We start from the raw sequence: 24,738 nt of genomic DNA on the forward strand, positions 1-24,738 counted from the left end.
TGTGTGTGTGTGTGTGTTGACCTATCAGTTTACGTGCCATTTAGCACTCAATTAAATTCGTACGGCACAAACACACACGCAGCACATTTGAGCAAATGTGTGCTCATCAGCGAGGAAGAAAGCAAAAGAAGCAACAAGGAGCAGCAAAGTGTGGCCAGAAGTTGCTTTATTCGAGAACCAGTTGCTGGTTGTGGCTATTAATCAAAGCACTAAGCATTTGCTGAAAGCAATTTATTTCGTTATCGAGCGGATTTGCGCAACCAGAAGCAAAGGAATCGTGCAAGAAATGGACATGTAGTTGCATTTTACTCGTCAGCACGAGCCTGGACATATCTATATGTGAATTATGTACACTTATTAAAAGTATGCATTACTTATATTTATATTGATCTGCAGGCCAAATATTTTATTTAAATTATCTGTGCTGACAGCTGCTGCCTGCTGCTTCCTTATTCCTGTCTGCTGCCTGGCAGCCAGCTGCAAAGATTTCTAATTTGAAGAGCAAATAAATGAGTTTCGTTCGGATTTCAATTAGTTTTACTGGCTGGCAAGTGCTCAAAGGGTTCGACACCAACACTTCCAACACTTCAACACTTTCCTGCTGATTTATCTAACGAATTTTATCAAAGCACCGCAGACGCGCACTCACTGCCCTCCAACTGGTTGCCTCGCAAAGCAAAGCGCTCTTACTCTAACCTACAAAAAAAAAAAACACTCATACGCAGTGTGTTACGCTTGAGGATTTTGAATTAGTTTTTTGATGTTTGACAGCTGATTAAACAGCCGCCCAGCCTCTGACAAGATTACATTACCAGCCGCCGTTCACAGACTAGACGTAATTTTGCCATTCGATTTTGTGCTGTGCGGCTTGGCCCATTACGTGGCCAGGCAATTGGATTAGGATTATGTTGCTGGCCTATGTCAAGCTTATTGACTGACTGATTGAGTGACTCGGTGCTTAAATGATTGCCAAATCAGGCAAAAGTGCACTTAGCGTCAAGTTAGTTTTCAACTCGAAAGCCCAACCAGCGCAAGTTGTATTACATGCAATTAAATTGTTTTTGCTTTAAAAACAAAAGTAGGCAAACAAATTCAAATTGACAAACAGACTTTCAGATCTCTAATTAAATGTTTTTTATTGCAAAACTGCAAACCGGATACAAATGTCATGTATTATAACCATCTCAAGTTATTGCTTCAAAAGCTTTTCTTTGGCTTGATTTCTTAGCACTTTGGCTTCGGTGAATAAAGAAATGAGACTTGAGATGAATGCAACAAGTGTATCAAATAAAATGGACATTTTTCTCTCTGCCAAAGAAAAGAACTGCCAATTCTATAGAAAAAGCTTCATGTGAAATTTCATTATATTGCTAACAAATACTGTGAATGCCTTTTTGCAACTAATTAAATGAATGCATTTAAGCAAAGAATAAACAAAAGTTTCAGAATTGTTTTGTTTGCTGCAGCCAGGAGAAGCAAAGGCAAATATGTTCAATATAAAAACCTGCATATTTCGCACTGAAGAGCTTAGCTTAAAGAACATCTATATCGCACACATTTATAACAATTTCATGTGCACGCGCCTTGGGATAGTCCGGTACATATCAAAATGTTAGTTAAAGTTTATGCTGTCAATGTGCTAAACATTGCAACCAGAAACGGTGACAATTTTTGGGGCCAAGAACTTTGGCATGGCCATAACAATATGTTGCGGGTGTGTGTGTGTGTGAGGGGGTGTGTTTGTGGCAAAGTTGCCAAACTAAGCGTGTGTGTGCCGCATAGCTCGTGTGAAACAAGCTGCAGTTTTACCTGTGCAGCTGCCTCAAGTGCTGCATAAGTAGTGCTGTATGCTTCGTGTCCTCCCAGCTCTATCTATCTACATGTGTGAGTACGCGTTTAGTTACAGCATTTTGTGGTTAGTAAAACATTGCAGCTTCAGCTCAGTTTACACACACATACATACACACAGACATTGCCAACTAACCAGCACAAGTTGCATTCTGGGTCAGCTTTTACGGACCGGCCGTTGGGGAGCTGCTCGACGTGCCCATTGCCAGGCAGCGTGTAAGTGGCAGACAGCCTGTTGGGGGAGGAGGGGTGGGAGGTGGGGATGGGCTGTCTAACAGTGGAACGTGCACTACACATATGCCATTGCAGGCGCCATTGCGGAGCACCTCAAATATTATTACCGGCATTTTCACTGATATTGTCGTGTGCATGAAATGAGACTCGACACTCAGCTGCCGCTGCCACAGCCCCAACCCAAGCCCCAGCCCCAGCCCCAGCCCCAGCACCCTGCTGGTTGACCAAGCGGACACTGGTATTTTAACTGGACATGTATTAAAGGCAACTTCAAGGGAAATGTTGTTAAAAAGTTTGTAGCGCAGCAAATACAAATCTGAGAGCAGCGGCAGTAACTTTAATCCAATTTCAAGTAACCGACTCGCAAAATGAGTTTGTCGCACTTGAATAACAGAGGGGGGCGAGGGGGCGGGGTTTGCAACAAATAAAATTAAAAGGAAAATAAAGTTGTGCGGTTAAAGCGCTTGCAAAACGATGACATATTTTCGCGTAGTGCTTGTTGCGGCATTAAAAATGCTGCATAATAAAATATTACGCATACGCAGCGTGCAACAAAAATGTCGAAATACAATTACCAGCAACTCAACAATATTTGTGCGTGTATGTGTGTGTGTTTGTGTGCTGTTATGTGAGCATTGCATGGCATAAAAAGAAACATGAACATTTTTTATTTAATTTTACTGCAATTGCAGTTGTTGTTGCTGCTTGCTTTGTTCTGTTTGCAGCGCACTTGAAACATGTGCGCCGCACGCAGCCGAGCGCTTAATTTGCAACATTTCTTTTGTTACAAGCAGCAGGCGCAACAACATGTCGCTGCCACGCCTTAAAGCGCAGGCAACAGCAGCAACAACAGCTCGCACATTGTAAATAAGATGTAATAATTTAAAAAACCGTCAACAGAGCCAGGCAAGAACCCAGCTCGAGGTGGATGAAAAACCAGAACCAGAACAGCTGGGGTTGCTGCGACGTTGGCTTGAGTTTCCCCCAACTTACTCTGTGCGCGCGGGGGTTGCATAAATGTCTGGGCACAACAAAAACAAAAAACCTATTAGGCTGCCTGCGACAGTCAGCTCAAAAGTGGGTGTGCTGTGAGGTTGAATTTGTAGCCATCATCATTGGCACAAAAAGCGCAACGTCGCATGTTGCAATTGACAACAGCAAGACGTAGCTGCAGTTGCAGCTGCAAAAGCAACAAGACAAGCAAAATAATACACACATACAGACATAGGCACATGTACGTATACACAAGGAAGCTTGCCTAAGGCGACTAGCAGCTGCTTCTTACGCTGTTCGCCCAAAAAAACCATTTTGTAATTAAGTGCTGCCGGCAAAGTGTTGCCCCTTGTGTATGTGCGTGTGTGCGTGTGAGTGTGTGTAGTTATTGGTTGCGAGTAATGAGCGCAAACTGCGCGCTGCCCATTTCGCAGCTGTAACAGTCAGCTTTCGTCGTCTGGGCGGCATGTGGGCGTGATCATGCAATGGCCCTCAGCCATGTTAGCGCATTTGTTTGTTTACTCAAGTTTGGCCAAAACGTGCAATTTTATGCTGCTGCTGCTGCAATCAGTTTTTTTTTCGCAACTTTAAATTAGAAATTGCTCGCACAACAACAGGAATACAGCTAAAAGAAACTTGATACCAGATAGAAAAAGCACGCACTCGCCTCATTACGTGTAGAATAATATCCAAGTGTGCTTAGCGTTTAATTATAAAAGTTTTGTATAACATTTTGCAGCTTGTTTGAATTTATTTCAGGCAATCTTTTTATTTTTTTTTGGGATTTGCAGCTTGGAACAGGCGGCAGCTTGGCGACCAACAGGTAAATCGATAAACGAAATGACAATTTGATATTAAAAGGAAAAACAGGTGGAAGCAGAATACAGCAAGAGAGAAAATAAATTGGAACGGAGCCAAGCATTACATTTGTGCTGCGTTTTCCGAAGCAATTTCAACTGCAATTCACCAAGAGACATTTTCTGGGAAATGGAGCACGATTTAAAGCAACAAGAGGAGCAAGAATTGCCCAACCCTGGCAAACTGACTCTGAATGAAGCGGATGCTAAAGATGACGACAGTCATATATATAAAATCAAGATCTCGATGCAGCCGGATGGACGCTCGATTTCGCTGACATTGCCGGCGAACACCACATTGCTGGAGCTGAAAACTGATGTCTATTATATAACCGACATACCGGTAAGGCATCAGGTCTGGTCAGGCTGGCCGCTGGACGTGGCCGTTGACAATGCCACCAATTTGGCCGAGTCGGGCATCGGGCGCAGGCACAGTTTTGTGGTGCAGAGCACCACACCGCACAACAACTCGCAGTCGAGCAGCGACTTCGAGGCGGATGATAAATATGAGTAGACCGACAGCTCCTCGGATGAATCCCAATCGGACTCTGAGTCTGATTTAAGAGGCTATCAATTATTTTGCTGCGACTCAAAACTGGCACCAACCCATTTGATAGCCGACGGAACAATCTGCGAGGCGACCGGCTCCAAGCAGTTTGTGGATAATTACAAGCAACGCTTTGGGGCACCACATCCGGAGTTTCATGTGGGCAGCCTTGAAAGCGCATTGCAACTGGCCAAGGCTTCCTATCTAGAGAATGAGGTAAAGTTCATCGACGCCCGTTCTGCAGTTGCGAAACTTATTTTGTTGTTGTTTTGTTTATCTTTGCAGCACAAGCTATTCGCCATTTATTTGCATCATGGCGCAAGTATTCTGACAAACATATTTTGCCATCGCCTGCTGAAGGACGAGAGCCTTTTGGAGCTATTGAAGCACAACTTTGTGCTCTATGGCTGGGATCTGACCTGCAAAAGCAACGAAAAACTCTTTCTACTCAGTCTGGGCAAGCACTGTGGCCAGACGGCTGTCGATTTGGCTGCCAACGTGAAACTCGATCAACTGCCAGCCATTCTGATAGTCTCTATGAACTCATTTATTATTCCCGGCAATATTGGTTTGGATGAACTGCAATTGCGACTGCTGGAGGCTATTGAGCTTAAGGAGTTTTTAATTTGAATAATAAACACAATGTGATTGAAAAGTAGCAGGGATTTTGAATAAATAATTGTAAAGATCTTCTTTAAAGTTGAATAGATTGATATCATGATGTTATATAAATATATATAAATTTTATCACAGATATTTAGTATAATATAAAGCTAAGCTTCCAGCAAAAGCTGTGAGAAACGAGCAAGAAACTGAATGCAGGAACATTTCGCTTTCTCAGAGCCTTTTTGCAGCTTAGCGACGCGCACTTGGCACACACACACACACACACACTACACACACACTTAGATAAACGAGGTAAAAAGTAGCAGCGCGTTTTTTAGTCAGCTCCCTGCGTTTATTTTCAATTTGCTAGCGAATTATACTCGCACATACACAAAGACACACCCCCACACACACACTGTGCTTTGGCTAAGCCGTTGTTTTTAGTCTTTGGCTATATTTTAAGGTTATGTTGTAGCCGTTCCGGGTGGAGGCAGCTGCTTGTGTCCTTTCGGGTGTTTGGGCCAAATGTTAAGCTGTTTAGCAAAGCGCTGCCAGGCGACATAAATTAAAATGGCCAACGCTTTTTGCTTCATATGCAATCACACACACACACACACACACACACACACACACACACACACCCACAACTACTTTAACACCTACATTTCGGGCATTTGGCTTGTTTCTCGTTTTGTTCATTTGCGTGGCAAACAAATCGCTCGAGCGGCAACAAATGGAGTTTCTTTATGATGTCCCATTTGCCGTGTGCAGGTGTGCGGATCAGTGTGTACCTGTGTGCGTGCGTGTAGGTGTGTCGGCTTTTGGGACAGTTTGTGAAATGATTTTTCATCTTGCCTTTTAGCCCGATGCCGCTGCCATCTGGTTTGGCCCGGTCGAGCAACCCGCCAAGCCGCTGGCAAGTAATTTCTTCTATCAATCACAATTAATTATGTGTGTGTGGGTGCGGGTGTGTGTGTGTGTTTGTGTGTGTGGAGGTGTTGCTTTTAAATGATGTACAGGTACAGGCTGGCACTTTTTCTTATTAAATTAGGCATGCAAAGGTGCACAGCGGGCAGCGCCAGCAGCCGCGACAGCAACAGTGGCGCCATCTCTTGCCGGCGGGCGCAATTTGTAATTTCACGGTGGCAGCGGCCACCGTTTCTTTGCCTCATTTTCTTGTTGTTGCTGCATGTTTTGCCGCTTAAGCAACACTTGAAAATTAATCGTCGAGCAGGCAGCAGCGCAGCCGGAGAAAAAAATTGCATGAAAAACTGTTGCAGCAGTAGGGTACCAGCAAAAAAGGTAGCAACTGCGGCGGTAGCAGCGGCAGCCGCAGCAGCGTGTAATGAAGTGAAAATTGTCCTTAAGCATCAATTTGCAGCAGGAACAGCCGCAGCCGAGCTGAGGTCCTTGCTGTTGCGGTTTGCGTTGCGTCCTTATAATTTGATGCTTGGCGATGCGCGATAAATATAATTTGTTGCACGTCATGTGTATTAACTTCTTGCAGACACTGTCTGCGCATCACTGCCAGCTCGAAGAATGTCAGCGAGGCGTGGCTACGCCCCTGGGACGAAGCGGCGTATCCATTATGCAGCTATTTACACACCCAACGGGTGTGCGTATGCATGTGGGTGTGTGTGTGTGTGTGACACTATGCTGACCACCACGCCAACAATTTGTAATTAAAATTGCATGGCAAAATTGATTATGTGTGTGTATACAATGTTAGTTTTTGTAAGTAATTCCCAGTGCGGCAAGTGGAAATTTTTAATTAAAAGCAAATGCTTTTAAGTTTAAGTAAATTTTTTCGTGCAACACGCAGCAGCAGTAACAGTAGCAGTAGCAGTTACTTTAAATGGTTCATAACAGCTAAGTATCTCGACTTGGTGGCATGCAATACTTTTATCTACAGTTTGTGGGGCAGCCTTCAATTAGCCAACTGACCGCCAAAAGTTGCTTTCACTTTTCGCTCCCCAACCGCCGCCTCGCCAAATGTTGCCAAACGCGATTTAGTATCTGTTGCAACTTTTGCATTAAAAAAACTCTCAGCATCTGACGTTGAAATGAATTTATTTTTCAGCTCGCTGCTCGTTGTCCAATCAAAACGAAAGATTGCAGCCGGATGCAGGCATCAGGGCTTAGCCCCCATCTCTCGCAGAACAAAGTGTTAACAAATACGCAGCTTAGTGAGCAAAAACATAAACATTTGTTTATCCAACAATACGTCACGTAAAACAATGAACTATGACCCGCCTATTCCCACGACCCAACTCTCTCTCTGTCTCTCAAAAAAAAAAAAAAAACAAGAGATGAACAAAAACTGTGCGAAAATGCGGAAAAAACGTTGTGCGATTTTCCATGTTTCAATTTTGAATATGCTGCACGTTCTTGTTTTTTTCCTCTCGCTGTTTTTGTTTTTGTTTTACTTTTTCGGGATTGTGACTACACAACGATAGAGAAAATTGCTGAAAACTGTGAAAACTAGGGTAAGGGTAGAGTAGGGCAGCTCTCTGGGGTTTATAATAGACAATGTACCAGAAACAAATGAGGTTTGGGCAACCAAATGGACGGCTTTTTCGTGTTTTTGTTGTGTAAATAAACAAATAAATTGCCGTCAAAATTGATTAAAGCAAAACAAGAGCGTAAAGTTAAGTGTAAATATGAAATAAAAAATAAAATGTGTAAAACATAATTTGTACACAAAACAAAAAAAAAACAAGTAAGAGGTTCTAGTCGGGAGCTCCCGACTAGGGGATACCCTGAACCCTCTTCTTCCAACATCAAATGCATATATATATTTTATTTTAGAAGCTATATGTTATGTTTGGTGACTCTAGCTCTTATTATTTACCAAAATTGCCCAAAAAAAACAGAACGGAGTAAGTTATCGATTATCGGAAACAAACTCGATCTGCGCAAGCACTAAGAGCACATACATCTAAAATGTCAGCTTTTATAGGTGAGACCCTTGCGTTCATACATACGGACGGACGGACGGACGGATGGACGGACAGACAGACGGACATGGCTAGATCGACTCGGCTATTGGTGCTGATCAAGAATATATATACTTTATGGGGTCGGAGATGCTTCCTTCTGCCTGTTACATACATTTGGATTTTGCACAAATACAATATACCCTTACACCTATTTCTAATGGGTTCAGGGTATAAAAAAATACAAGTGAAAGTGCATTTGAGCTTGATTGGGTAAAACAGGGTATCAAACCAAGGTTTGTTGCCTTTATTGATGTGAACCGTGAAGCGAACCGGCGAAAATTCTTGTTGGATTTGGCGCCTTTATTTAAAGTGGCGTTTGATCAAAGCTTGATTGATTTCATTGGCTGAATTGTTTGCAATTTGTAGAAAATTGATGGCAATAAAATGGCAGCTACTCATGCGACTGGCATATTAAATAAGCAATTTGTGCGTTGTAGCTGTTTTTTTTTTTTGTTAAATGTGCCACAAATTGCAACGAATTAAACTTGACGCTTGAGAGGGTCATAATTGAATTGCGCCAGCTAAATTGGAGTTTAATTAATAAACGAAATGCAATTTTCAGCTATAGAAGCAGTCAAAATATGCACACAAGGGCCAAGTCTGGCAGGCAAATTGCCATTTAGCTAAAAACGCACACACATAGAGAGAAGCGAGAGCGGGGAGGAGGGCCGGAGGGGAAGATGTTACCACCTAGAGGGCTGAAGTTGCCACCTGTCAAAATGGTAGACTTACTAACAGATTCTCGCTTCGTATAAAATAATCAAAACGTGCAACAAATGAATATGTCACCTCGGGTAAATCGCACAGCAGGTACAAGAACTCACACAGATGGCTTCATTTCTGGCCCCGGGCCAAAGGTAATTGCAATGTTAAAACAACAACAACAACAGCTTTGCCAGATATTTGGGATACACAAATATTAAATAAACATACGTGTGTGTGCACTCAGCCAAAGCAACTAAGCCAAAGCCAAACAGAAATTAGTCTATATTAAAGTTAAAAATAAAATGAAGAAAAAGTATCTTCAAATCGAACAATCGAAGAATAAAGTACTGAACACTTACCCAATACTGCCCACATTTCAACTATATAAAGGCCATTTAATCTGACTGACTACCATATTAATTTACTTATAAAATGCTCGGATATTTCTTTAAGTGTATTGCTACACACATGTGTAAGACGTGTTTTAGTGCTAAGTTTATGTGCTGCAATTTCATGAATTTATAAAGATTTCTTGTGTACTTAGTTTGCATGTGAGCTATAAGACAAAAAGCCTTTATTTTTGCAGAAACTGAGAGAATGACAAATGTCTCTTTATGTTGTAGTTACGCACACCTATACCCCCATCCCCCCCCCCCCACACACACACACACGTTTTTCTTTTAGCTTCGGAATGATCTTCAATTTGTAATACGTTAAAAGGACTAGCGCATAAACATAGCTGGCAGCTGGAGATTGAAGCCATTGAGTCAGAGCTGTCACTTAGAAGCGAACGGAAATGCCTGGCCAAACGGAAGTCCAATACCTCGACTAGACCGGGCACGGGCCTTGGTTGAGCATGGCAACTGGCCTCTGTCTCCGTTTCTCTCTCTATCTCGGCATGTGGCATGTTGGCCTTTGGCCTTTGGCCATGCCAGTGACATTTACTGTACACTTCAGCTCACTTGATGCTTGACTGAATGATTGATGCGCTTTATTCGCATTCACAAAAGAAAAAAAGGCAAAGGCAAAAAATAATACTTGATTTTCAAATCACATTCGTGAATATCCCCGCAGACGAACATGCGGCCAACGACTGTGGAATTGACTGACATTAATGCTAAAGCCAACATTATGCCACGGAATGGCATGTAACCAACACCAACAACCAACACCAGTCGCAGTCGCCGTCTAGTTGCCACATTGTTGCTGTTGTTGCCGCATGTCGAGCGACAAATTTGCAAATGACAAAATGCCCGTCGGAAAAAGCGCGGACGAGACAACGGCGGGGAGGTTCGCCCGGTTTGTCCGATCTATCGTATTGGCCAACAAAACCGGAGCCAAGATAATTGAATTTTTTTGGAATTTTAGATGCTTTGAGTTGTCATAATTGAGTTTGAGCCACCAATTGCAGCACCAGCACCGCACCGCAGCAACTGGAATGTGAGTGCATAAAAATGAAGGTTGGTCGCTGCTTAATGCTGCCAATTCTCAAAATGCAGGTATCGAGTACGCCCGGGCACAGGCATCGGTATGCGAGGGACAAAAATTGCAAAATGAAATTTTAATTAAATTTTGATATCCATTTTAGTCGAATCGAAATGAGTTCAGCTCTACATGTCTGAATCGTGTTGTTCTCAGTTATCAGCTTGGGGTCATATGGCTGTGACACATACGCTGGGAGACACACAACAACAACACACACACACACTCACAACCACATATACAAACATGCAATACAGTCATAAGCACACACAGTTGGGGGCATATTTTAAGTAGATTTCAATTGAGACTGCGAACTAACAGCTCGTTGAGCGAGACGAGAGAGAAGGAAGGTGGCAGCGAGAGGGAGTGTGAAAGAGCGCCAGGGGGGGTGGGGAGGATAAGAGTAAGGGGAGGCAGCGTGCTGCTTTATTATACTGCATATCCTTTGAGATTAGCTATGGCAAATTGCAAATGCTCTGCTCTGCTTCGTTGTTGCTGACTTTGTTATTGCTGTTGTTGTTGTTGTTGTTGCTGCTGGCTGTGCTGCTATGCACACGCTTTGGTGCTGTCCAGTGACCTATGCAGCACTCGACTGACTTTCGATTAGTTTGTTGGCTAGTCGCTAGACCAAGTCAGCTGCAAACATGTCCAATCACCGAGCTGTGCTTCTGGCTTCTGGCTTACCGGGCAGGTTTAATTCCTTAACGCCCCACTTAACGCGGCAATTGATTAGAACAAAACATAATTGAATTATTAAACATTCTGAATACAAATTTATCAACGGCACGCACTAATTTATGTATAATCCGTTTTAATGAACCCACATGGAAGTAGTCTATGAAAGTAGTGTATAATAGAAGGGATTACGATAATGAGGCGACCCAGTGTAAATACGTTCGCATATTTATTACACACACACTTGCACACCTGTGCACATGCATATAGGGTAGATATATGTTTTATATTGTAGCTGGCTGCACGTAATAAATCTGTGCAAATTTGATATATTGAGCGTCTTTAGAGAGCGATTAACATAAATAATTACATTCGAAGCAAGTCTCACAGCGAACTGACCGTTTTTAGTTTAATGGCAAGCTGCCTTTGCTTGACCTGAAAGAACATTCACACATACACACATTCACACACACCTGCACACACTGTGGGCCAAGAACAATACGTTTTTCCATGAAATTAGCTTTTGGCATAAATCTTTTGTAAATATACGAGCCAGGCTAGCGGTGCGGGTGGCTTGACTGGCGCATGCCACAAATGCGTCGCACGGGCCATAGCCAGCAGGCAGCTGGTCAGGAAGAGGCCAGTACCGGCTGTGGCCAGGTGTATACTTGTCCCTGCGTTGCCATAGAACTGCTTGTTTGTAGTTTAAGTAGACATAGTTTATACATTCCCCCAAGTGAGCTGGTATGGGTGGGTGTGTCTGTGTGTGTATGGTCGGTGCGTTGCCTCTGTACTCTGGCCAGTTGCAGTCCGAGGCCTGGCCTGGTCCTGTTCCGGATCCAAAATTAATCTCACAAAAAGTGCCAAAGTAGAAAGCCAACCACAATATCCGCAAACAACAGCAACTGTGCAAAGGTATGCGTTTCATAAGTAGACTCTGTGCGTGTGTGTGTGTGTGTGTCAACCAAACACGCATACATACACACGCACACACATTCGATGCCGTGTGCTTTGTGTGTGTGTGTACCCAAGTAATTTATCAGTAAATTAAGCAATTTATTTTATTTATTCCATTACGTAAATCATGCAATTTGTGCTCGATTTCGTCATAGGTCGAAGAAAAAAATGTGCCAACGGCAGCGATTTCTGGTCAGGATTTACATGCCATTTCTCGCAGTCCACACACCCCGCACCCGTCGATCCCATCCGTTAGCCAAGTTGTTTTTACCTACACGCTTTGCCAATTTTATTAAAATCACTTCAGGCAGAAGTTGGCGCCTATAGAGGGCGGCTGCTGGGGATTGCACTGCGGCCAGAAGGTGCTGGGGGGCCTATTGGAGCACGCAGTGCGGCCATAAAAGCAAACATAATGAGTAACACATCGCTACACTCACGTCCCCGCACACACACATACACTTGCCTACAAAATGTATGAATCTAATAAACAAAAGCCGTATATTATTAGCTACGGATTTATGCGAGTGTGTGCGTGCGCGCGTGTGTGCATGTGTGCTGCGAAGGAGTTGGTTCGACTTGGTGCGGCTTTCAGTGGCTCGTTGAACATGGCCCGAATTATGTTAGACGGCAATCTCCAAGGATTGACTCTACATGAACAGCGAAGAGGCAGCAGAACTGAGGCATAGGCGCTCACGGATATGTTATCATAAGTTATGGCTAAAGTTTTTAGCCTCAGCTTCAGCAGCGGCTGCTACACTATGCGAAAAATAGGTTGGCTTCGTAACAAATACTGTTTACAAAATGCAACGCAATTTGTAAGGCAATAAGTAAAACAAGGTTCGAGCACAAGCAACAAAAAGTTGATAATATGTTTGATAGCAAAAGAGATAAAAGGAAATTTTATAAAATTGGGTAAGCATAATTATCTAAGATTCAAAAAGGCAAACAACTTAAAAATAAAAGGTTCTGTCTATAGTAATAGTTTACTTTAGGGTAGATGAGTTACTTAAGTGAATGCTTTAAATTATACCCAAGAACAATAATTAAATTTATGTCTCAACTGATTTACCGATAGCTGCAACCTTAAAATGTAAGCTCCTCGAATAATACACATATTTGAGGAAAATTCCACTACTTGAACTTTCCCCTACTTGTACATACATACCCCCCACCCATCCACTGTCATTTGTCATGATTAATTAATATCTGAATGGCATATTAAAGGATACTTTTCTGCCTTCGTATTCTGTTTGCAATTCAAAATTCCAACGGAGTGCCATAATTAAAATGGATCTGCTCACTTCCCGCTTCAGACGCCTCAATCCCCAATCCTTGCCCATCCGAGCCTGTGTCAATTTGCTTAACTATCAGTTGGCACACATCTGAAATGAACTGCAGTTGATTTCGGGCAGTGTATTAGATGGCGTCTATCAACACTTTGGCTTCATTGCCATTTAAATAAACACGCAACAACGAATTCGCTTGATGTTCTTGCAAAAGCTAAGTGCTGAACGAAGTTTTGCTGTCTGCAGCCAGATCAACAGCAGCAGGAACAAACTATTATTTGGCCCAGGAGATGAAACCACGGCATATGACACTGAGACACACACAGGAAGTGTTCAAGATGTGTGTGTGTGTGTGTGTGTGTGTACTTAAAGTTGTAGTGTAAATACTAATGGAGCCAAAGTTACGTTTGGTGCAGGTAAAAGGATGTTGGCCAGTTGGCGAATAGGCATTTGGAAGAAGGGACGAAGCGGGGTGGAGCTGAGCTGAGCTCACACAACGACATTTGTACACGTACACTCGATTAGATAGGAGGACAACATAGTTTTAGTCGTAGTCGCAATCCTTAAGCGCAGGACATGCACCTCATTTTGGGCAACGATCCTCCGTTCCGCCCACACACACACACACACACCCATAAGCACACGCGCAAACAATGAAACGAAATTTTTGCGCTCTGGCGTCCTTAAGGCAAAATGTAATTTCCTGTGACAAAATACAAAGCTAATCCCCACACACATATACACAGCGTTGCAGCTTGAGCCAAAGTTGGCCAAAGGATTTCTGTATGTGGCACTGTGGCTCAAGGTGGAAGGGTGACAGAGGGAGGGTGAGGGGGAGACTGAGGGGTGGTCTTAGTCGCCACTGACTTCGATACGTGCAGCGAACCATGAGAACTGGACTGACTGAGTTCGTTGTCTTAGTAGGCAGCTCCAGCACAGGTTCAGGTCAAGGCTTTGCGTCTCCGATAGCTGCTTGGCATTTGGCATTTGATGGGCGACCCGGAAAGCGTAGCGAGCCTTATTGCAGGTGCTGCATTGGCTGGAGTAGCTGTTAAGCCAGGACATAGAGGAAACGCTGTGAGACAACAAAAGCGCTACAATAAATAGCCAAGGAATTTCAAACTGGCAAAAAATAAATCGAAAGTTGAACTTTTGTTGTTGCTGGCAAACAGCATCAGCATCAGAATCAGCAGCGGCAGCAGCTGGCAGGACATTTGTCCTGGGTCTGATTGCCATCGCATGTGATATGTATTCGGTCAGGGGCCTTCGTTTGATTTCTCAAGTGTAAACTGCGCCCCAACGAAGACTTTGTGCCCTGTCACACAAATATCAATATGAAATCGGGCAAGGATCTGCCCAAAATCCAAGCTCACCCACCCAAAAACCCAAAACCTCCTATGCTGCCAGGTCACAAATAACCGCAACAGCTGCCACATGCGCCAAACTACTAAAATAGCAACGACATTAATTGAATGGGGCACGCACTAGGCACTAGCAAGGGGCAGCAGCGGAGGTTTTGGAGCGCGCCGCACGCAACGGCTGCAAATTTTCATTATGCTCAATTTTAAGCTAAATTGAAGAGCCGTCACTGCGATTTAAGCAGGTGGAAGCAACATCAAGGCAAAATCAAGCTGAATTCAATAGCCGATTGCCTGCCCGCCCTCACTTGTTGTGGAGCTCCAGTTGCCAGTTTAACAGCCATGCAGGCTAACGCACAGTGGTTAGAAATTCAATTTAATCATCCATTCCATTTTAAGCATTTGCATTGCACACACAAGAATTTTGTTGGGTTTTCTGCTCAATTAAATGTAGTTTTTTGTTTTGTTTGTGGTTTCAGTTTAGTTTCGACCCATATTACAAATTTACGCATTTTGAACTGTTTTTTGCAGAGTGTTTTTAATTTGTTTGAGTAGCATTCGAAAAGCCAAACAACAAATAAATTTGTTGTAATCCAGGATATGCGAAAAGTTTATAAATGATATTTTAAATCTATTAGAAATAAGTTGGGATAGGGGTTTTCAAAGGGCGCAATAATTTAAAATACCAATTTGAAACCAAAAATAAATCGATGAAATTCATATTTAATATTATTCCAGGAATAATACTTATACGAGCATTATGCTGTTTGATTCAAAAATTATATGAAACTTAATTAAATATAAAAATACTGAATAAAACAAGGCTCGCGTTGCACAGTGTAAGTTTGTCGAGAGGCATGCAAATTCGGACACCAGTGCATACGCAGATTGACTGCAAATGAAACTGCAGCAATGTTTCTTGGCTTAGTCGGAGAAAAAGAGAAAGAGCACGAGATTTTAAGAGAAAGAGAAAGAGAGAGAGAGAGAGAGAGGCTGTCTGTTGGTCATTTCTACACTATTGATACGCATGCATACATTGGCTTTGTGGCCCAAGTTCAATACGCTCCACTCCGAGCGAGTATTACACATAACTTTGTGTGGCAATAAGCGTGTAGAATGCCATACAGCCCCCCTGCCCCACCGAAAAATGTCAGAACGCTGTGTCTGTGCTTGCCCTTTGCTTCTCAGCCGCTTTGCGGCTGCCTCGTCGTCTGTCTATCTGTTGCAGTTTGTTATGCCAACTGCGTAACATGACCGGCATCTGTATGTCAGTCAGGGACAACAAGTTGGGCCACGTCCACGTCCACATTCACGTCCAAGTCCACGTCCTCGTTCATGTCCACGTTGCTCGCTGGTCAAAGCAAAGGCTGCGTTTTGTTTGTCTGTCACAACTTGTGGGTTGCCCATGTTGGGCCTGTTGTTCTTGCTGTTGCTGATGCCATTAACGCGTGAATTGTAGTGGCTGTCAGCAATCGTAGCCACATTGTTGCCCAAACACCCATACATACCCACACGCACACAGATAGGCAAACACCCACCCGTACTCCTGCAGGGCAGTTATAAGGGTCAGCCTGATTTTGCTGTTGTTAGTCATCGACTTAGCTATGAAATGCCATTGGTTGTGGTGTCAATCAGCAGCACAGCAACAACAATAGACACCATCGCACGTTTGGCACACAAAATACAAAATTTGCATATTTGAATAGAATACTTTTTATATATGTAGAGTCTGAGCAGTGAATATATTAGATGGCCTGGCATGCATATGAAAATTAAATGAAAGTCCTAAAACTGAATTTATTATGAATTTGAAGTCGCTGAAGTTGTTTAAAAATGCTTTAAAATTGCCCCAAACTAAACTGTTGTGACCACAATTGATCTGCTTTTGAGTATAACACAACATAATTTTAAGCTAACGCAACCACAGAAAAAAATTGGAAAACAGACTTTCAAATTGTCTTTCTATAGAGTAAATACATATTTACAATATTAGTTTAATTAAGTTTGAATTTGGGGTCTGATCAATTTGGCAATTATTCTGTCATGTCCTCAAAGCTGAAGTAGAAACTATATTTAGTATAAGAACAAAAGTCCATTATACAGCCTGGGCAGAGTATAAACGTTTCGTTGTATTATAAAACGGTAGAGAATTGTTTTTTTTTTTGTTGTTGTTGTGGTATTTGGATTGTGAGAGTGTGGCTTGTGGGTCGTTTGCATTGCTAGCCACTTCATTATTTTGTTGCCGCCCATCTGTACCTGCATGTGTGTGTGTGTGTGAGTGTGTGCTGGTATAAGTGTGACACTACGTATTTCTATGCATTCATGCATAATGGCTGGCAAACGTTTACAAAAGCTGCAGCATAGATTTCCGCACGCTGCCATTTGCGGTCCATTTGCGGCCTGCGGGCAACCGGCCTGTGGGCGAGGGCGAAGGCGAGGGTAGGGCCAGCTAAAGGGGGGCTTTGGTTGCCCTGGCGCCGTTAGCATGATTGAAAAACGTGCCAGCCGGATAGACGGGGCATGGCCGGCATGGCTCTAACCTCAGGCCCAATCCATAGCCAGCTGTGGACCGGCTTAAATTGCATGCCATTCTGTGTGCTGTCAGTGGCATTGTATTGTTGTGTGGTTGCACTTAATGTTGTTGTTGTTTTCCTTTCACAATTACGTAATTTATTTTAACTGTGTCAAATCCACGCCAATCGACAGCGATTATGCTGGCAAATTGCAACAATTCCTTGCCAGTCGTCCCAGGTCCCGATTGCAATTTGTTAACGTCGCTCGCATCCGTATAAGTCCTTGCCCCAATGGTCAACCCAATTGCAGAACCAAGCTGCCACTCACTTACCCGCCTAGTGGCTGGTGCCCGGTGGCTCGTCGAGGTCGCCATCGTCCTCGTCGTCGTCGCTCGTTTGGCTGCAATTAACCGCAGTGTGCTAATTAATTTGCTCATAATTGACGCGATTATGTGTTTAATTTGTGAAGCAACAACTGGCGCCTGGGGCAACATCAGGCGACGACCCCAAAACATTCGGGCCATATTCCTTGATGTTACTGCTCCATATTAATGTGCTGCAGTTCTTTTTGGAAAGTCCTGAAGGAAATCAAGCGCATTGAACAGGCATCTTCCACTATTTGTATATATTTCCGACGAATTACTCAGCTTGTCGCCACAAGACCCCGGAACTGTGCCAAATTGAAGGCGGATGTAGCGTTTTGTGGCAGTTATGCTCAGCTTCAACATCCGCATCCGCAACGGCATCCACGTTCGCCTACCCAAGCCAATGTGCGTCGTTTGCCTCAAGCTGATTTGTCACTATTGTCTTTGCTATTTCAATTGCCACTTGCCGCCTGCCGCTTGCTGCTTGCCACTTGCCCGAGGCAACGTCAATCATATGCCAAGAGCATGCAACACTGTCGCACCATTTGACTTCATAAAATGACCTACCGGTGCGGCCGCCGCTGGGCTGTCATGGATATATTCGCAATTGCTGGCCCGGGGCCCAAAAACCTAGTCGCCATGGACCCCTACACCCAGCATTGGAAATCGCACACAAATTTGCTAAAATGCCAAAAACATCACCGACAGAGGCATGCAACATGACTACTGCAGCCTCGGTTGCCACTTTGGCAGTTAATGTAACGCTTCTGCGCAATTATCGTTATGTGCTAAATTAATACCCTGTAATTATATAAATTCTGCTTGTGTTTTAATCTAACCCATAATAAAATTCTACCTCATTAAGAAAACTAACTAACTGAATAATTTTCTAAATTGCTTAGGAAGCTACTTATTAATACTTATTTTACGAAAAGGTTTCCATCTTTTATGTATATATACATATTTACCATGTTATATATACAAACCAATAACCGCTTCTACAGGGTATTTGTAGTCGAGCACAGTCTAGTTGTTTAAGCTGTTGTTGTACTGCTACGGGCGACGCCTAGAAGCATGCAACACTTTTTGCACATCGCACAGACCGAAGCTGCACGTACATACATTAGTGTGTAGATGTGTGTGTGTTAGTGTGTATATGTGTGTGTGTTAGTGTGTATATATGTGCGTGCGTGTGTGTGTGTAAGTGTATGTGTATTGCAGTAGTAGTGTTGGTAGGTACTTACCATTTAGAACATGCACACGCACACTGGCAACATCTGCGTTCGAGGGGGCGCACGAGTATTTGCCGGAATCGGCCAGATCTGCATTCTGTATGAGCAGAAATGAGGTTGTCACATCGCCCTTTTCGGTAATTACCGACACGCCGCCTCTTGATGAATCATAATTAATGACCTGCAAATGGAAGAGCATTACGCCAAAAGGCCGGGTTAGTAAGTGTGTGTGAACGTGTAGGCAGAGTAGAGGAAGCCCCCTCACAGCAGCAGCACATAATGTGAGAACAATGAGGGGTGCACTAAATGTTTTTCTTTGATTTTACTTTCTTTTTGTTTTTGCTGTCTGTTTAAGAACTTTGCTGCTGGCAAATAATAATAAGCAAGTGCCCTTCGCTTGCTTTATTTATTTTGTTTCGAATGTGTTGCTCAAATATCGTATTATTTTTTTGTAATTTTCAAATGCGTGTGACAGCACATTGGGAAGGGGGAGAGGCTGACGGCAGTGTGTGATGCGTAGCAACAGCTGCGCTTGACTGACATTACAAATCAACGACATGTCAGCGCGTCTTGTTTACTTTTCAGTAATGTACTTTCCCTCCCCCGCCAGGCGTCAACCATACAGCCGAAAATGCGTTTAAAATTGCCATTTTAATTGGAATTTGATGGCCGGGCGCATGATTAAAGTTGACTTAACAGAGCTAATATCAAAGGATCTTTAGTTCCCAGCGCAGGGATAAGATGACCGAGAGAGAGGGAGAGAGAAAGAGAAGGGAAAGAGAGAGAGAGTAATAGTTAGCTACAAAAATTATGTTAATCAAGCGGGCGGGGACCAGCTTCGGGTTCACATTGGGCCAAAAGCAACTGGCTCGAACGATGGCTCATTATGATGATGCTGATGGCGCTGACGACAATCTGTGCGATAGTCAGCCGCCCTCAAAGTCAACTTCATTATCGATTATTGTAGAGGGCAGCAGCAGGGCAAATGTCAAATGTCGAATGCTGCTAACAGCGGCCAAATCCAGATGCATATTGAGTCACAAAATGAAGCGAATGCTCAAAGCGCTGACAAAAACAAATACCAGGAATAATTTGCCAATACCAATACACTGAGAAACCTTAGGGAGCAGGGCGGGCACAAAGGGCGAGAGAGAGAGGGTGAGTTGAAGAGTAAGGGACTAAGGGCAGAGCGCAGAGAGCAAGTAGCTGACATTAGCACATCATGCCGCTGACAGCGACAAGAAAATGGAAGAAACAACAGAGCTGGCGGAAATGAGCAGCTGTTTTGCCCCCCTTTCAGAGGTCAGGACAGAGCAGGCAGGGTAGGCAGGGCAGGACGCATAATTTGTTCTCTAATCTCAACTAATCGACGGCATTTGCAATAATATGAAAAATGAAAGAAAAGTTGGCGTCACTGATAATGATGACGATAGGGAAACGTACATGCAGCCGTGGCTGTCATGATTGCCCTAGTCATGGCATATAGCATACAGCTGGAGGTATGAAAATGTGGATAGACATATAAAAAACAATGACAATGCCCGAAACTTTGGCATAACAACTTTGGCGCACAGACAAGTTAAAAGTTTGCCTATCAACAGCTATCGGCGGGGTGAGTGGCGGGAATGGGGGGTGCAGGAACTAACGAAAGTCTGGTTGCCATTATAGTCCATTGCTGTCGTCGCTATCAGCATAAATTTCGTATTTGTATTATAATGTTTGTAGTTGCCTTTGTTCCACCCGTTGTTGTTGCCGTTTCTGTTGCTTGCAAATTGGTTAATGAAAGCGACGGCTTACTGTGACAGGCAGACAACCCGACAGCCCGACAGCCAGCTAACAGACTGGCAGACTGGTAAATACCGAATGGCAAGCTGACAGCCAGTGAATCTGCCTTTGCCGGCTACGTGAATTGGAAAAAAAAAACGTTTTGCGACAGAGCTGCATCAAATATGTACAATTTGTACTACCCACAGACGAGTGCAGCTGTTTCGGACACAAAAATGAAATCAAAAATCTTTTTACCAAGCGCCGCATGCTAAAAATGCGCATACATTCGATTTATGTGGCACTTGCCAACACAATAAACGAGCAAAAAAAAAAAACCAAAGCAGTTAAATGTGCATAAAAGTCTGTCACATTGTCTGATCGGCGGGAGGGCGCAGAGCAACAGGATGATACAATGCAGCACGAATGCTCCACTCGTCGAACGATACTGTTGCCAGTCGCCAGTTGTGGGCGTGGACTTTGGGTAAAGCCTGCTTTGACAGCCAGCTAATAGCTGGCTAAGTCCACTCAGCAGCTCACGGAACTTTCACCGACCGCACAGTTAAGCGCCATATGCACATTACTATGCCAACAACTGCGAGGGCTGTCCAAGAAAAGGTAGTGGTATTTATACCAGTGGAGGGAATCAAATTTGGGCTTAGTTAAACTATTAGCGGCTAATCGTTTTGGGTGCTGTTAAATAACTTAAGGCAGGCCACAATTTACGGCAACTTCATGAGCGAACCGGGCGCCAGACCGACATATGCCAGAAGCCAATGCGGAAATGGCCGCAAAGAGTAGGAAGGCCGGGTCAGGCGAGCTAACACTGAGAGAGGAAATATGTAACACGTTAATTACAATTAGCAAGCGGATGTGCGCGAGCAAAAAAGTGTTGCATACATTTAAGCGCCCGGCACGAGCAAGTGCATCAACTAAGTTTATCCATCCATTAAACTAATTAACAGCAAATTTGCATGGATCGTAAATAATCCGTGTGCAGCATGGGCAAGGACGCCAACTTGGGCTAAGGTTGCGGCAGAGTACACACACACACACCTGCCAGAGGCACACCATTGTGGCGCATGGCGCTGCAAGGATTTTAATTAGAAAATTCCAGAAATACAAGTGCCAGCTAAAAGTGAGCAGCAGCAGCGCCGGCAGCGGCTGCGACTGCAACAGCAGTTGGCAGCAGGATTTGTGCACTTTTAACACGTTGCCAGCAAATTCGCCTTCTCCTCGCCTTTCGCCAAAGTTCCATTTTTTTTACTACATTTTTTCGTTTGCTGTTTTGTTTGGCATTTGCATTGCAATTAGCTGGGCAGTATAACGACCACGTCTAGTACTCTAGCTCTCTCTCCTTCTCTCCCCTATTCTTTCTCCTACTCTTGCTCTTCCTGGCTTTGCTCCTGGAGCGCTTTAAGCGCTTTTAATGCCGCGCAATTAGCCAGGCTGTTTATGCTGCGTAAATCGCTTGAAACTAACACAACTAATTGACGGGCAACAGTGCGCGGGCTAAGCACGTACCGGGATAATGCAACCACCTGGATGACCAACCAGCCTGTTGTTTCCATGTTCAGCTGATTTTCATGTTTCCCTGTTGCTTGTCAGCAGCTGTAAAAGGTATTAACAGGGCCAGTAACAGTGCGTGCAACTGAAGCGCCATTGACCCACTTTCTTGCCACATGCAACTGCGTTGATTTACTCATTAAAATATCAACGGCTGACACTTTAAATTACGTCCGCTACACACGAGCTGAGTCGAGTGCTTCTTCGAATTAAGGATCCTTTCAGCACGGACTGAGGCGTTGGTCAATCGGTGTCAGTTGGCAATTGAAGCAACGGATAAAACATTCGCTATCAGTACAGTTGGGAGCAACAGGCATTTATAGCGATAAATTCATCGACACAAATTCAAGAGATTTTTCAAATAATTGTTCGACATGTTATCGAAATATGTCGATTGGCATTATAATTGTAAAATAAAAAAGAAATAATATTAATGAGCGTAATTTATGACTTCGCTTTTCTTTGATTAAATGTCTGCTTGTTCAAATTAAAGTGAAACGAATAAAATTAGTTTAACAACTGGGCTAACTTGCAGTCATGCCGACTGTCAAAATAGTCACCACAAAAAGATTAAAAAGAACTCCGAATTTTCGGTACAATTGCAACAATAAAGTTTAATTACCTCCTCGTGATGGTACCAGAATATGTAGGCCGGCGGCTCGGGACTGAACTTTACAGTGCAAGTGAGATTTATGGTGCTGCCTTTATCAACGTGAAGGTCAGGTCCGCCAAGTATGGTCGCCGTTGGCACTGTCAACAGGAAGCACCAATGAAAAACGCAGACGAGTTACCGAAAAAAAAAAACGAGAAGAAGATGAAAATAGAGGGGGCATAAGAAGCAGAAATGCTTGAAAAACGTTGTTAAAATGAGGCAGACACAGGCTGGCCGCCTAGGTAGGAGGCTCGGAGGCTGAAAGCCTGGCTGACACTGTAGAATAATAAACTACAAGATAAAATGAAATTATTGTCGTATAAAAACCAAGTCCTCGACGTTCCATCGTTCCCTCCAGTCGACCAGTTGTCCTCGCTCCTCGCTCCCGCCTTCAACCTCGTCTTAGTCCTCGGTGCTGTGCGTGTTGCTCACTCGTTTGCTGTATGTAATTTATTTGCTCAACAACTTTTTTGCTTGCCTTGGTGGCGCGAGTGTCCTTTGGCTTTGTTATTTGCGACAAATGGTTGATTTTTTTTTATGAAGTTAAAGCCAAAGCCAGAGCCAGAGTCGCTGCTCTCAATTCAAGCCCAAACTCGTAATGGGAGCGGACAGTATTCACATACTTAGACTCGTATACTCACCGACAACATTCAGACGTACAAAATAACTGCGAACGGGCTGCGTTGATATCTGGCACTCGTACATGCCCGCATCTCGCTTCTGGGCCCACTTTATCTGCAGCGTCCAGTCGTCGGTGTCCTGATGATGTGTGGCCTGAAACCTCTGATCGGACGTGTACGTATAGGAGCCCACTGTCAATATGTGTATGTCCCGATGCCGTATCCAGGAGACCTGCGCACAAAAAGTAAAAGCAAACAGGGATATTGCACAACATGTCAATCAAATGAAGCTATGCGGTGTCATAGAGCATGAATTATTGGATGGGAATATGCTCGAGTAGTGCGAAGGAGAGTGAAAAGTGTGACCAGAGGCTTTTAAGCTATGCAGAGGGAAAATACGATTATCCGACATTTCGAATTTTATGTTTTCAAGAGGTCCTCAACTTGCTCTTAGATTGATTACCAAAAGACCAAAGGTCTAGCTCAAGATTTTTCATTTCTCTTTGTCCTTTGTGCCTAAAGAATCAACATACCCTCTTCTAGCTTTAGAGCTAACAGCAGCTGAGTATACCAATCCAAAATCTTGCTGTTTATGGCCCGAAGTAAAAAGCAGGCATTAAAAATGCAGCAATTGAAAAACGAATTACCGTCGCAGTGCAATCAAAATCGAATGAAATACGCAAGTGCTCTGCAGGGCTGTTCAGGTCTTTGTTTTCGGTGTCCTTTAGCGATTAATCAGCAGCCATTGCGTATTTTCGTACTGTTAATGGACGCGTATCTCAGTCAATGTTGCCGGCATACATGACGTATGCGCAACGTGATGTGCTGCACATGAGCCTGGGCCTGGGTTCCTGGCAAGTTTATGACCAGGCTGTAATCCTTGAGAAATCTGAGCATGAGTATTTCTAGTGTGTGTGTGTGTGTGTCTGTCGTGGAGTGTGGTTATGTGTGTGTGTGTCCCATTGGGACTGTAGCTGCCGTTTGGGTTTGCTGCTGGTAAGTTTTGAGTTGTTTTAGCTTTCGCTTAATTATAACAAACTTTTTGAGTAGTTGCAGCGCTGAGATATAACTTTATAAGCTGCACGCTAAACAGGAGCTTGTCTCCCCGTCTCTCTCTATCTTTCTTTCTCTCTCTTTCTCCCTCTCTGTCTGACACTTGATATGCACAACTTATAAAGTTAAATGTAAATGCAAAATTATCGCACTTGCCAGGCGCCGTGCTCCAAAAACTTGCGAAAATGTTGCCTACAGCTGCCCTCACGCCCCCAGACCATTGACTATGGAGGGCGTGGCACATTTTGGTGCGTGCGTTTAATTATACGAAATGTTGTTGCATACTAAACAATGGCCCCCACCGCCAACAGTCGGGCAGCAGATTGTGGAGCACCCAGTTTGGCAGTTTTGTGCGACGCATGTGGACCGCAATGAGTGTATAAAAGTGTGAAAAACATGTCGACAGGGGCTGCCATTAAACAAACA

General features: G+C 43.7%; 2 protein-coding genes across 3 annotated transcripts in view; one reads left to right on the forward strand and one right to left on the reverse strand.

The window, feature by feature from the left end:
* LOC115769880 (junctional adhesion molecule A) overlaps nucleotides 1-24,738 on the reverse strand; it is a 63,443-nt gene that overhangs the window by 7,270 nt on the left and 31,435 nt on the right. For both annotated transcript variants that reach the window (XM_030714885.1, XM_030714884.1), the window contains exons 3-5: nucleotides 23,281-23,491; nucleotides 22,610-22,737; nucleotides 18,670-18,838 (exon numbers count right to left, since the gene is read on the reverse strand). In XM_030714885.1, the coding sequence (XP_030570745.1) occupies nucleotides 18,670-18,838; nucleotides 22,610-22,737; nucleotides 23,281-23,491 (508 nt within the window). The remainder of the gene's footprint in view (nucleotides 1-18,669; nucleotides 18,839-22,609; nucleotides 22,738-23,280; nucleotides 23,492-24,738) is intronic.
* On the forward strand, nucleotides 3,821-4,540 carry LOC115769882 (FAS-associated factor 1-like). Its single transcript, XM_030714886.1, has 2 exons — nucleotides 3,821-3,898; nucleotides 3,946-4,540. Exon 2 carries the CDS (start codon nucleotides 4,063-4,065, stop codon nucleotides 4,444-4,446), a length of 384 nt encoding a protein of 127 aa, XP_030570746.1. The 5' UTR covers nucleotides 3,821-3,898; nucleotides 3,946-4,062; the 3' UTR covers nucleotides 4,447-4,540.

Source organism: Drosophila novamexicana, unplaced genomic scaffold (genome assembly GCF_003285875.2).
Source record: "Drosophila novamexicana strain 15010-1031.04,08,12 unplaced genomic scaffold, DnovRS2.1 tig00004554-arrow-pilon, whole genome shotgun sequence".
Taxonomy (NCBI): domain Eukaryota; kingdom Metazoa; phylum Arthropoda; class Insecta; order Diptera; family Drosophilidae; genus Drosophila; species Drosophila novamexicana.

Coding starts and splice junctions, on each gene's coding strand:
- LOC115769882 (XM_030714886.1), top strand. CDS start 4,063: ATGGAGCACGATTTAAAGCAACAAGAGGAGCAAGAATTGCCCAACCCT.